A 13,812-nucleotide genomic window follows, 5' to 3' on the forward strand; every position below is an offset into this window, starting at 1 on the left:
CCCAGCATCTGTCCACAGTAGCATCGCAGTGCGTTGGAGGACGTATAGAGTTCAGGTTCCGAGCTGGGCGGGGAGCCTTAGCCTCCGGGCGTCTGTAGGCTTCATAGTGACGCCTGAGTTGGCCAGTGGGAGATGACGGCCTGTCTTCCTGTTGAACCTTACACCCAAACAACATCTTTACTGACTGAAAGCAGTGAAAGCAAAGAGATACTGGGCTAAAAAGGACTGCATTGGCCTTAAAAGACTGTATCGGTTTAGAGTATGTCATTAGCACATTCTATAAATAAATGTGTGGGAATAACAACACAACATAACACAACACTGAATCCCATTCAAAATGGTTGGTCTTGGATTGAGTCTGACAACTTATATAAAATCAATATATTTCACCTTTTAACATTAAAAATCTTGAAAGAAATTGTTGTGAAAACCTCAAATAAGCGTGAAATTAAACCAATACTCGGTCAGTGTGCCCTTCATGTACATAAGCATTTGATTTCAATCAGTCATGGGAAGTCATGAAGGAACAAATCCACAAATCACGGAGAGGGGAGAATGTTTTCACACATTTATGGAACTGCCCAACAGCCTCACCATGGCTCATATTCATATCTATAACCTCAGCAAACAATACAAAGCAGGACCAGGAGCAGGATCGATGTTATTTTCACCTCACAATCATTTTATCCTTTTGTTGAGCTTGAAATGCCCCAAATGAACTTTTTATTTTATAGGATTATAAACTTTTAATGGACTGCAAACAGAAAGTGTGCTCCCTGTTGTCAGCAGCCAATGTTATTTATTCTCACATCCTTTTGTTGGGCTTTGATATGACCAAACTAGCACCTAATGTTACTCCCTGTAAATCGGAGCTGATAAGCACTGTGAGCCATGAAACGGTGACAATCAGCAGCCAGAGCTATTGAAGCGGAATGATGTCATTGTGTGGGCTGAAGTGGTCGGCTCATTTTACTTCGAGATTTTAAATGGAAACCATCAGCAGTTAGTATTACTTTGATTAAAAATTATATTTGAAAGCCTTTAAAATTGCAGAAATCGGGAGTCTACCTTGTGTGTTTAAGAAGAGCTTCTATTTCGTCAACAGTGTTACTGACAATCATAATTCAGCTATATATAAAAGCCTTGTGAAGTCACATAATGGTGGATCATAAAAAAGGAGTAATTACAATAAACTTGCCCAAGGCTGAACCTGTGCTTAACGACTGCACAGCTCTGGAGCGTTACCTCACAGGTTGTGTACCTCAGTGAGGACGTATCGGCCCAAAGCAGCTCTCCCCTGGCTTTATTCCTTAAATGAACTGAATTGAATTGTTGCCATGGCTGCAATGTTTTTTGTGATGTCTTTGAAATAGCTCAGCGGACCCTCACAGACCAAACACTGCAAAAGGAGCCCTTTCTGCTCCCACATGGTGACACCATGTCGATCATATCAGCTGTAGTGTCAGCGAGGACTTCCGTTAAACTGGAATAGAAACCTACACCGTGTAAATATGACTTCTAGAGTTAAATCAACACCCTTCTGGACTTTGAACTCATCACAAAAGTAGGATTTATTGCTAACACATTGTTCTGTACCGGTCATTTATTGTACATTTTGATTGCTCCATCAAGAATCTGAGAAAGCTTACACGCCTCTTTAAACAAATGCCATTATTCAATACTTAAGGCTGAAATTGTATTTACTGTATTGACTATTTATCTACATTGGCCATAACCGTAATCCTTTGGTGCATATATGAGAACAAAACAACGACTCTTCAATATACAATCTGACTCAGCAGTTTTCCTAAATTCCTTGTTTCTCACGCAGATGGGAGAAATGTATTGTAGAGGAAGCGAGGACACAAGTTTAAGTAAACAGAGAATCATAGAAAACAATCTTCTGTGTTGTGCTGCATTCAGAATGTATTGATTATCTGTCTGCCTCAAACACAGAAGGCAAGGCTGCAGTGTGTGTATGTGTGTGTGGGTATGTGGCCCTTCTGGGTTTATGTAAACAAACTTAAAAGTGTCACAGATCCATTTAGAGGAGCTGTGTGTTCCCCAGCGTCCTGTCCTTTTCTCTACCTTTGTTTATTTTCTTAAATAAACCCATTATTCCATACTCCCGTGAAATCCCCGTGATAATCTGAACAAGTAGTTTCAGGAATGTATGCCAGTAGGACTGGGACACAGGAGGGGACAAAATAAGAACAAACACGATCGCCTTCCCTCAGAGATTCGGAGTTAAAAGAACACAGGCTCTTTTACACTCTTAGACTTCCTTTACTTGACCTTTCGTGCCTTTAATATGAAATAAAGTTAAAACACGGGGCAGCTTTTGGAGATAAAAGCTTCTTGACATTGTTACTGTTTAATATTTAATATTTATTGCACTGTGGTGCCTCAAACGAATCAAGCGTGTGTGTGTTTGCGTTGCATCCACCAAAGAGATTCGCTAAAGAGAAGAGCAGCCTCCTGAATTTGTCGAAAATATAATTTAATAGCTCAGAATCATATCAGAATCAATTACATATTTCATAAACAACATAATCAATGGCTTCACTACCAATTTATTCATATCATGTCTCTTGCTGCCAAACACATAGTAGTAGTGTTTGTCTGTGTGCATGCGTGCGTGCGTGCGTGCGTGCATGCGTGCGTGCGTGCGTGTGTGCGTGCGTCTGTGTGTGTGTGTGTGTGTGTGTGTGTGTGTGTGTGTGATAATCTCGTATATTATGGAGAAGAAATACTAAAAACATTAACCCTTTAGAGACGAAGGAAAGTGTGATTGGTGGTGTTTCTGTGTTGACAGCCAGTGTGGGTGTGAGTCTTTGAGATCTAGGCGAAGATCTTGGTGATGAACTCTCTGAATCGTTTGGCGTATTGCTCGGGGTGAACCGTTGAGATTTCCGCTCCGGTCTGTGGATGTGGAGCACACAAAAAGCAAAATGAAGACAACAATTCCCTCTCACACGTTCCATGTGAGCGGATGTGCGGCTGGCGTTAAGCATTCCCGCTTTAAATGGCGCTGTTCACTCACCCCGTGCTTGACAGTCTTGGCAGCGTGAGCGGCTTTCTTCTTGGTGTCGTACTGTGTCAGCACATCAATGAGGCCCATAAAATACACTTCCCTCTGCGGCGCGCCTGCGACACAGCAACAGCCAGTCACAATCAAAGTCGGTGTGTGATCTTGATCAGCACACAAAAAATGTAACAGGCAGCTTGAGATGTTGTGTAGTGCAGCAGCGTCACAGTGGGAGACTTTGATAACATGGCTATCATATTTATCAGAACTCAGTCAGAACTCACCTGCAGCGCAATGAATCCCATACACGTCCACATAAGGATCGAACTCCCCAGGGCCCAAAGGTTTGAGGGAGTTCATATATCCGGCGATACCCTCAGGGGAGGTGGAGTGAAGAGCGGGTGTCAGGTCGTTCTCCTCCTCCTCTTCATCCTCATAGGAGGATTCCATGTCCTCCTCGTCTTCCTCCCTCTCAGCCCGCTCCACGTCATGAATCCCCAGCAGCAGGCTGTAGTCCATGATCCTCATGTGCACCAGAAACTGCGAGGGAGGAGAGGCGGTGGTGAGACAGAGAGGACACACACTGGGGGACAGACTTTGGTGGAGGCGTTTCTTACCTCTATGTCTCTGTTCAGTTTGTCCATGAGCCTCTGCTTCTCCTCAGGACTCACATAGATTTTTTGCATGCTATTCATGAAGTCTACATCCTTAAACGTGGGCAGCTCTTTAACCTTGGAACAGAGTAAAGGTCAAATAAATTACATTTAAGCCTGAAATATCAATATTAAACTATGCAATAATATTATCATTTATTTATTTATTCATATTACATTTTCCCTCACAGAATATGAAGTTGTTGTTAATGCAAAATGCTCTGTGGGACTCATTTCCATCTGATGAATCTAATCATCAAATTGCATCTGTACGGGCTATTCAGTGCAGCATCGCAAGTATTATCACACATTTCCATCAAGTGAATTATAGCATTCGCAGGTACAGACAGAGCACGTCAGACCGGAGCAAACAGCTGAGATGTGCGGCGGATTCACTAAAGCTGAGAGCTGCTGAACCTCTTCCATTCAGATGTTTTGTGTAGCAGCTCACGCCTACAGGCTGACTTTGCCATTTCAACTACCACCTTTCTCATTCATCACCAAACAAAGAGCAGGAGACTTAGTCAAGGACGGTCTTTGGATGTAAGAAGCATATGCGGGGCCTTTAAATTACCTCTCAGGCAGTGAATCATTTCAGCATTTTGCATGAGTCTTGGTACATTACTGTTTCCCTCTTAAAGCTTCAGGTCATATTGCTGCATCCTCTTTTTCTTGGCTTAAACTCGCCACAGTTTTTACGAGGCTTCTGAACGGGTTATTAAAATTAAGCAGGTCTAATGATCTCCAGCTTCCCTTGCAGGACCTCATTCATCATCCTGTTACCATCATCTGCAGTCTAATTACATCAAAGTGAACAGGCTTCAGGGATCCAGAGCTTGGCAACACAATGGATTGTGCTGCTACACAGGGTGGCTGACACATTATCAAAGACTTTAAGACGGACAGATTAGGTTGCATATAGTCATCAAATGACTTTTAATTAATACAGATATATGGCTGTCAGTCATTTGTTACTGTAACACCCGCTTTGGCTGTTGATCGCATTAAACATGACGCATCTCTTTGGGATGACTGATGTGGCTGTTTGATGATATCAGCAGTCTGACAGCGTGAACAAATAGGAATGTGGACCAAAAACGACCCTGAGACAGAAACACACCTTCTCTTTGAAACTTGCCTCTCGAGACACCAGAGAGCCCTGAGGAGAGAACAGAGACAACAGCATTAACACTGTTCACTATTGAGCACATCATTACGCCTGCAGCTGTTACGGTGACTCATTGTTATCGATCATAAAGTCTTACATAATGCTGGATGTGATTGGTCATGGATCAATGCACTTATAACAGATCGTTTGAGGTAATTAGGGCATTAAATCAACATCGGAGATTTCACTCATTAGACTGAACCAAAATAGCCACAGTTATCAAGAAAATTCCAGAGTAACAAAGTTCAGTTCGGTGAAAGTTTGACTCTTTGTACCTTGAGGTCGTACTTCCTGTGTACATGCAGACTGTGGCTGAACATGTTCCTCATGACGACCAGATAGGTGTCCTCGCCTTCTACTGTGACTCTGTACATGGCGAGGAACTGAGGGAGCAACGTGCTGCCATGACAGGTGACAACATGCTGGAAAGAGGGAAGAAAGTGACTGAAGAATGGATGACGGGGAATGAAATGATGCAACTACACAGCTGTGGCCCAAACCCAGGGGCTGGATGCTTTGAAGGATGTGGATCCACAAAGACACATCTTCTTTTTGAGACAGTCTAGCACCACGGAATCCAGAACAATGGTGCATTTGGGAGCTCCCTGTCTCTTGTAAAGTCTTTAAATCTCTATCAGCAGGAAGTTACTCTCATGGTTGATTGAGTGACAAATTGTAATTTACCATGTACAGGTTTCTAACAACACCAATGATGCTTATTCATTAATGTGATGGATTAACTAGCAACTGAAATGCAAATACATAATATGTCCTTAAGTGAATAAAATTTGATATTTTAATGTCTTCACTGAAAATACAAGTTCCATTGAAAGCAAAGCAGCAGCTAAGCACAGTTCTCTTTAACCTTAAAAATATAAATCATTGTATAAACAAAACATCTACAGAAGATAGTGTGACAAAGCTTTGGCCCAAATGACATCATCAGATTTAATACATGCACACAAATTGGAAGCGGCGATAAGAAGTGTTTTAATGTTTTTCAGTCTCACCTGGTGATACTCTGACAGAATATTATGAATCTCCTCCACTTCCTCACTGGAGATCTCTTTCACTACCAGCGTTCGGTCGTATGAGAGCAGCAGAAGCCCCATGGCCTCTCCCTCTTCATCGTTCACTGGAGGGCTGCGAGCCAGTGACACCTAGTGGCGAGGGAGAGTATGACACGTGAACTTTGCAAAATATCTGCCTGTTGCTGATGTTTACGTGCTTGGCTAAAACCTACCTGAAGTGATTGATTAACGAGTAAACATTCATGTTAAGAGTGACTGACTGGCTGATAGTTCACTTCACAATTTCTCTACCCCATAATAAATGGAACATTGGCTTTCCTACAAATGCAAATCACAACAAAAGCGGCAAATTTGATTGTTAAGGCAGATTTTCAGCCACCTGTGTGAGTATAAGGGATCAAATTCTGGATCACTGTAACGTAAAGGCCCCTTGCATCCTGCTTATGATAAAATACTCCCACAGGTCTGCAGAAACATCTTATTTTACTTAACTTAACCCATGCAGTATATCCCTCACTTAATGTGCACTAAGCAAATGTGTAGAAAGCAGATTAGACGATGACACTGTGTGTGTGCCACCTGGTACATGCAAATATTAGACAAAGGAATGCAAATGGAGACGGGCACACATCAGTAGAAACCAGAAATTGGGGTTATGCAAATAAATGGTCTTGTATTTATTGACAGGGGGGGAAAATCAAACTGCTAAATGTAAAATGTTTTGTTTGTGAAGTTTGGCTTGAATATGTCCGTTTACCTCCTTCCCCGTGTTGACTCCACCTGTTTTGTGCCCTGTTTCCTAAACAAACATGAGTCAAATGGTGTGTACGCAGGCAGTGTGCTCATGTTCATACTTGGTAATCTGGGTCCTCGATTCCAAAACGCTCCCTGAGGTTTCTGAAAACCTGGGGACAGTATTCCTTAAATTTGAACTGTCTGGGAAGATTCTCTCTGTGGGGCAGAAAGACACTTTTATTGAATAGAATAACGATGGTGCAGGATGATTTATGGCACTGTGACATTGTAATCGGAAGCAGAGGAACTAAAATGCTCCATCAAATCATCTTTTATACTTTACATTAAAAATACAAATGTAAATCTACTTTGGTGTACAAATATAATCCAACAAAAAATACGATGTCCTCCTATATGTAAGAACCTCTAGCAGAAATGTCTATGGTATGTGTGTGTGTGTGTGTGTGTGCGCGCGCGCTTGTGTGTATATACGTTTAATAGTAAGTAGCTACAGTTCATATCAGAGTATTTTAGAAGGATGCAGGGAAACCAGACCCTGTGCCCAATACTTGGTGCTGAGTTCAATGGTCATGTTCAAATAATAATGTGAAATAAAATGTCACAAAAGAGAATTCTGCTTGAGAAAAACAATATTTATAAATCCTCAACACCACCTGAATTCCTGGCTGGATTAAAGGATTATGGAAAGCTACTTGGTTTTTGTGAAGTCTATAGAAGCTGTAGACGCAGTGTGCAGCACAAACTGTCACCCAGAATGTTAATAACAGTACACTGCTCATATTTTGACATCCTTTGTCAGACTCTTTTATGCACAAGTGATTCAACCTTTTTACTCTCTCTCTCTCTCTCTCTCTCTCTCTCTCTCTCTCTCTCTCTCTCTCTCTCTCTCTCTCTCTCTCACCTACTCAGCTATTTTCTGTCTGGCACTTTTCTAGCAATAGTTTCCCTCAACTCAGATAGTATTATAATAAAGTACACACTTTTCCCCTTAAGCAGTCTTGGATTAGTTGCATTGAGACACACAGACCAGTTTAAATTTCTATTTCTGTAAACCTTTCCCCTTGTTCAATGTGTTTAACTCTCCATAAGAGCTTCTTAGTGTGGTTTGGTTGGTGTTGGTGTAGCATTGTTGTCCTTATTCCTGTTCCAGAGTGTTCTGCAGCTTGTGATAACCACAGGCAGAGGCATAAATAAAGTGTGCGTGTGTGCATGTGTTTGTGTTAGTGGGTGTGTGTGAATGCCAGGATGCTGGCTGGTGCGTGATCACGTACTTGTTGAAGAGGTGGTTGGTGACTTTGATCTTGGTGTTAGCTCTGAAGTCGTCAGGAAGCAGCATGACAGGTACCGGCACCTGACTCAGGTCATTCATCTGATCGGGGTTGGGACACACACACACACACACACACACACACACACACACACACACACACACACACACACACACACACACACACACACACGTACACATATCAATCAATATCAAACTCAAGCTACACACACATTTTGACCATCATGTCGTACCTACCGAGTGATTGACCCCCCATATCAGCACGCTCAGCACCGGGTTGCTGCCTCGGAAAACTTCGACTTTCTGCTGCACAAAGTGTTTCTTCTTGGTTTTTCTTTTGGGGGCCAGAGTGCTGATGGAGCTGGAGGAGGCGCTAGGGGAAGACATGTCGCTCCCGCACAGCACAGATGAGATTCCTGCCAGTAAAGAGTCAACCTGTAGCCTCTGGGAAACTAGCACGTCACTCCGTATGGAGTAAAGCAGCCGTCTATGTAAAGCAGTCTGGCGTCCGCCTCCCTGCGGTCACTGCAGCTATTGGCGCTGTTTGACCCGCACACGCTTTGTGGCCAGGGCGTCACTCAACAACAACATCAGTGTCAATGTCAACTGACCCAAAATTATTGATAATAAATAATAAAGCTTATTGTTAGTGATGCAAATGCCTTATAATATGATATAATAGAGCTTAAGAACCCTCAATATTCAAAGAAATCACTTAATAATAGATGAATCCTCCAATATTGGATTGAAGGGGAGTTTGTTGACTATACAGTAGTTTCCATTTGATAATTAGTTACTCTTCATGATTCTATATAGGTTATTTAACTTAACCCACTCAAAAGAAATGATTAAAAATGCTCAGCGTAATAATAATATATTTTATTTTATTTGTTGAAGCACAATGTGTTGATTACCCTTAACCCAAGACAAGGAGTGTGTGTGTATCTGCCCATGTGTGTGTCTGCCAGCATAACTCTCATCCACATCTGGATCTGCACCCAGGTAAAACTTTTTAAAGTATTCTCAAACATTTTATTTTAAATAATTTCATCTTGTAGATGATGAGGCGAATTTCTTAAATAAATGCCATAATAATTATAATAATAACAATAATAAGAATGTATCTGCTCTCAGGCAAGCACTGATAACTTATTTGACAACTACTTATTGAGCATAACATTTATAGTAACATAAATAGAGCATTGTCTTCAGGGACACATAAATAGGGTGACATCTAGAGATTATATACAGCATTTACAGTCTCATAATTACAGTGGTTTACGGTAAAAAATAATTATAACAGTGTAAATAAAAACACTGACATTACATAAATATAGTACAAAATATAGTACAATATTTTTCGTACTAAATCATATCAAAAGACTTCATTATACTTTATAATGCACAATATGCTAGTGCTCCAGCAATACAAAATTCCAAATCAAATACATTTAGTTCATCTTGTGTAACAGCTATAAAAAAAAGATTGCATTGTTGTGTAATGCAAATCTGCCTTGTTACAATGTGACACTTAATTTCACATCGTCATTTATTTATATAAGCAGATGCGTCAGAGGGCAGAAATCAATATAAAGTTCTTATCTTGAGAGTTAATAGTAGAGTCTTAATACATTCAGTAGAGGGCGCAAGTACACAGACGTGCTGCTGACTTTTCAATGATGAAAGCTGCTTTCAGCTGCTGAAGAATGAAACGTGAGACCACCTGCATGTTATTCCTTCGTCTTCCGTCTGTGTCTTATCGGTGATGAAGCTAAAGCCTCCTCTGCTTCAGCCCAGGCTTCAAGAACTGTGACATGTCTGGCTGCCCTTGCTGTTAGAATAAGAAGGCAGTGGCATGCCATTCCCATCCACACACCAGCACTTTCCACGCTGCTTACCCCGAGACGACCAACACTGCACAAACACACACGTCAGGACGTCACTCATAACTTCCTTAACAGACAGCTTCCTATGTTTCAGATGAATGCTACGCATACTTACTTGCTTCTTTCTGAAGAAGCCGTGCTTGTCACAGTTTGGCATGTAGATATCATGATGAGACTGAAATAAATGGGCGTTAAGACCTTTGATGAGGTTAGTGAGCAGTTTACGACACGGAGGCTGTAGGAGAAGAGAGATACTTTAGAGATAAGAACACACTTGGTATATGTTTATGTACAGTTTATACTGCAAACATCAGATTGAGAGGATGTTTTACCTCTTCTGGATCCTCAGTAGTTGCAGGAGCTACAGGATCAAATAAGGACAAGAGAGTTTAACATGGATCACTGAGTAATACCTCTTTAATGCGTAGATCAGTAGAAATTATACCTTTTGATGACATTTTCCACAATAGCTCACTTTGGATTATGGTAATTAATAATAATAAAAATATACATAATAAATGAAACTTCTGTTGTGATGTTTCTCTTCTCTAAACCGAAAAATAATATCACTTGTACTCATGCAAAGGTTTAATTCACATAACTGGACCATGAAAAAGGGAACCAAACTGAATTTGTCATATTTTCTCTCTTGATCACATTATAGGAAGAGATAACTTGATGTAACATAACATGTCAAAGCAGGTGAGTAACCCAAACACCATGCCCAAAATACTGAATCATGCCATTTTTGTCACCCTTACCTTCTGTGAGGATCTGATCAGTTGGGTTGATCCTGTTGGTGTCATTGCAGGTCCCTCTGCCCTCCAGCAGTGCTCGGAGGGGCCGCGGTTCGTCCACTGGAGGTGAACACCGTAGACCATGAGCACAGCTCGGAGTGTAGACCCCACATGGCTCTCCCTGGGCCAGAGCGGTGACACTGACATTCGTAGAAGGCTGAGTCCCCTTACAGGTGAGGCACCCTCTGCTTACAGTCACAGCAGTCAGCGGCGGTGGTGTTGTTAGAGTGGGCTGCAGGAGGAGCAGTGCGAGGATGTTGAAGCACAGAGGCATCTCACGCTGCATTCTGTCCTCTGAAAACTGGGAAGGAGCCAAGTGTTGATTTATTTCTGTGATGCTTCCTTATTCTCACTTCTGTTCCCTCTGTTTTAATGAAGATCCACAGAGTCGAGTCTGCTGAAGTAGGTAGGAATTCCCTCCAGCTAAGACAAAGCGATAATGAGACTGACAGACACCACTGGCAGCAGCTTTTAAAGAGCCAAAACCAGAGAGGGGAAAGGTATGGGAGGGTACGTGATGGAGAATCTAAAGTTTTCCCTCTCATTTCCACATGGCTGAGCACACCCCATTTCCCCTTGTCTCTCTCACACACACACTCACACATACCATTTGTTATCTGTCATCTTGCCTAATAGTTATGTTTTCTACACCGGCATAAATCACAACAGATTGCTGCATTTACTTCTCCATTGCTCTGCCTTTTCCCTCTGAGATTGATATATATTTTTTCCAAAGTTGATGTTTGCATGTGATCAACCAATCCTGTAACCGCAAATAATCATATTCACTCTTACAACACTGTTATACTGTTAATAATAAATCAGGCTGTTTCAGTAGAGCTAGAAGAAAGCAGTGGAAACCAGGATTACAGACACCAATTTGGCCAAAAAAAGCAGAAAAATTAAATTGGAAGAGTACTGACTGAACTGACAATATTGTCTTGTAAATGTGATCATAACTGTAAAATAAATACACAAGTGAAAAACTGACTTGAAGATAGTAGACCTACTGCAAGAGTAGTGCAGTTCAGTTAAAGTAATAATATGTAAAAGCAATTGGTTATCTCCATTACTTCACTCTGTATCCTTTGACAATTTAATTACCTTTCACTCACGAATAACAAAAGCACTTTTTTGAAATTGACAGCGTGTTTACACTTCATAACTGCAGGGATGAAGATTTTATGGAAATAGCCCACAGCAAGAAACTAAAGGAGTGCCACTTAAGGTGGAATGACTAAGCCATTGATAGCCCAGAGCAAAAGTCCCACCCTAGATTCCACTGTATGCCCGTCACACAAACACACATTGAAGTTGAACTCAGGATCTCAAACATCGAATAGGACTTCTTATAATGTAAAATTTGTGTCTGATAATACCCAGCTTATGAGTACTTAAGCTCAATGTCAGTGTGAGTACAATAATATTGACAGTGAATAATAATGAAGCTACACTGTGAAGGGAAAGAAGGAGTAATAGAATATCCTTCACATGCAGCAATAAATGAAATGTTATTGAATAAAATAATAATAATTTACAAGTATGATTACTTATATTGTATTGTGAGCTACTAAAGAAAGTTACAGTGAAAGTAACAATGTGGCATTTATCCTCTTTTCTGCTTAGTAACGCTTCACTCAATGACTAAAGAGTTCCACGGTGATGACTATCACCGCCACCATCATCACTTTACAAGGATTGAAGGAAGTGAGTAAGGACTGTAACATGTTTGTGGACGCCATATCATTATTCAGCTATTTTTACACAACTAGTGCATTAATGAGCTCAGTGATTGCAGAAGTTCCACAAGTCGGTCAGCAGCACCTCCCCTACTCTCCTAGATTTGATTTGTGATTTTCCACCACATATCAGACGTGAAATAGACTTAAACTGTTACCTAGCTGATTTAAAAGACTCTGAAGGCACTTGGATTAGATCCCTCTCTCACTAAAACGTATCTATCAAGCATTATAACTGAAGGTTATTCTGCCATTCCAGTCTTTCAAAAGTATTTCATTTGAAATGTGACTGTCAGATGTTACAAGGACCTTCTGCCTTCTTTTTCTGTGCCCGTCTCTCTCTCTTGTCTATCTCTATTGTCTCTCTTCTAACTCATTTCTTGGTTTTCCATCTTCTCACTGGCTGATTTTCAGTTAGGTCATTTTTCAATTCTTTTTTCCATATCCTCGACATGTTGCCTTCTTGATCAATGTTGACCCTGTCCAACACATTTTCCCCTCAGCTCCTGGTTTGCTGACCAACCCTCAGCTTTTCCATGTTTTTTTTCTCTTCTTATTTTTCTTCAGGGTCATTCATCTTCTTGTATTTTCCCAATCTTTGCAATGCTTCCTTGATGTTGTTTTTTTTTGTTTTCCAGCTGATTGTTGTTCTTCATCTTCTTTGTCACATATACACCTTTCTGTTTCTTTGTCCACAGTATCCTGTTTCCATGCATTCTATCCATTTTCATGGCACTACAATGGGCATGGTTGCAGCAGGTTTGGAATGCTGCACAACAAAAAACTTGTTTTGTTTACACCTTGTTTAATTTACTAAATCCGCACTTTTATACACACTGTTGTTGTTGTGGCTATTTCCAAATGAAGTTTAAGATAAAAGTTATTGTGTTGTTTTACTTTATACGCTTCATCCAGTGTTATAGCAACATTGCAGCATTGGAATGCAGCAAAACTAAATATCATAAAAACGTGTTTTTATTTCATGTATTGGGGTCGAGGATTTGATCATTTGGACATCAGAAGAAGACTACTGACAAAATTCAAACACTGAGTTGTGTACCGCTCGGCCTGATGGTGGTGCTGTAATGTCCACGTTCACCTTTTTACCAATAACTTTTAGTTAGTCATTCAACCAAAAGTACTCGTAACATTGTGTACAATCGCTAGGAATCACTACATTTTGCCATGCACTCGTTAGATTAACTTTTTGATAAATCTTTAAAAAAAAGAAAATACAAACAAAACACTTACAAGTCATAATTACCAAAACAGGCACATTGAACATGGAAAAACTAGAAACGTTACTACGGAAAGTGGGGAATACTTCAGTACCACACACTATACTGTACATCAGTATCATTTACACACTCATCACACAAACATATACACGCACACGGTACGGCACGGCACAGGTTAAAGACCGCACGCAGCATGTAGCCTCTGATGTGATTGGCTGGTGGGCGGGA

The 13,812-nt window shown here is 40.8% G+C and overlaps 2 protein-coding genes across 2 annotated transcripts; both read right to left on the minus strand.

Annotated features, from left to right (window-relative positions):
• Positions 1-2,646: 2,646 nt before the first annotated feature.
• LOC143005281 (phosphatidylinositol 5-phosphate 4-kinase type-2 gamma-like) lies at positions 2,647-8,327 on the minus strand. Its single transcript, XM_076156589.1, has 10 exons — positions 8,162-8,327; positions 7,908-8,005; positions 6,735-6,831; positions 5,860-6,009; positions 5,125-5,271; positions 4,802-4,840; positions 3,646-3,759; positions 3,313-3,568; positions 3,044-3,147; positions 2,647-2,922 (listed from the first exon to the last, which is right to left on the minus strand). Exons 1-10 carry the CDS (start codon positions 8,309-8,311, stop codon positions 2,842-2,844), a joined length of 1,236 nt encoding a protein of 411 aa, XP_076012704.1. The 5' UTR covers positions 8,312-8,327; the 3' UTR covers positions 2,647-2,841.
• A 523-nt stretch (positions 8,328-8,850) lies between these two features.
• LOC143005378 (insulin-like growth factor-binding protein 6) lies at positions 8,851-11,035 on the minus strand. The gene is made up of 4 exons (XM_076156776.1): positions 10,572-11,035; positions 10,143-10,171; positions 9,926-10,045; positions 8,851-9,838 (listed from the first exon to the last, which is right to left on the minus strand). Exons 1-4 carry the CDS (start codon positions 10,891-10,893, stop codon positions 9,725-9,727), a joined length of 585 nt encoding a protein of 194 aa, XP_076012891.1. The 5' UTR covers positions 10,894-11,035; the 3' UTR covers positions 8,851-9,724.
• Positions 11,036-13,812: the final 2,777 nt, after the last annotated feature.

Source organism: Genypterus blacodes, unplaced genomic scaffold, assembly GCF_046128005.1.
Source record: "Genypterus blacodes isolate CSIRO-AG114 ecotype Tasmania unplaced genomic scaffold, CSIRO-AGI_Gbla_v1 ptg000070l_1, whole genome shotgun sequence".
Taxonomy (NCBI): Eukaryota; Metazoa; Chordata; class Actinopteri; order Ophidiiformes; family Ophidiidae; genus Genypterus; species Genypterus blacodes.

Excerpts from the sequence above, each read along its gene's own strand:
- LOC143005281 (XM_076156589.1), bottom strand. The coding sequence starts at position 8,311 with ATGTCTTCCCCTAGCGCCTCCTCCAGCTCCATCAGCACTCTGGCCCCC. Across the intron at positions 6,010-6,734 it reads TCGAGGACCCAGATTACCAA|GTGTCACTGGCTCGCAGCCC; the intron begins GTATGAACATGA and ends CCTCGCCACTAG. Across the intron at positions 2,923-3,043 it reads CCAAGACTGTCAAGCACGGG|ACCGGAGCGGAAATCTCAAC; the intron begins GTGAGTGAACAG and ends CCACATCCACAG.
- LOC143005378 (XM_076156776.1), bottom strand. The coding sequence starts at position 10,893 with ATGCAGCGTGAGATGCCTCTGTGCTTCAACATCCTCGCACTGCTCCTC. Across the intron at positions 10,172-10,571 it reads TGATCAGATCCTCACAGAAG|CTCCTGCAACTACTGAGGAT; the intron begins GTAAGGGTGACA and ends TTGATCCTGTAG. Across the intron at positions 10,046-10,142 it reads CTACTGAGGATCCAGAAGAG|CCTCCGTGTCGTAAACTGCT; the intron begins GTAAAACATCCT and ends CTTCTCCTACAG.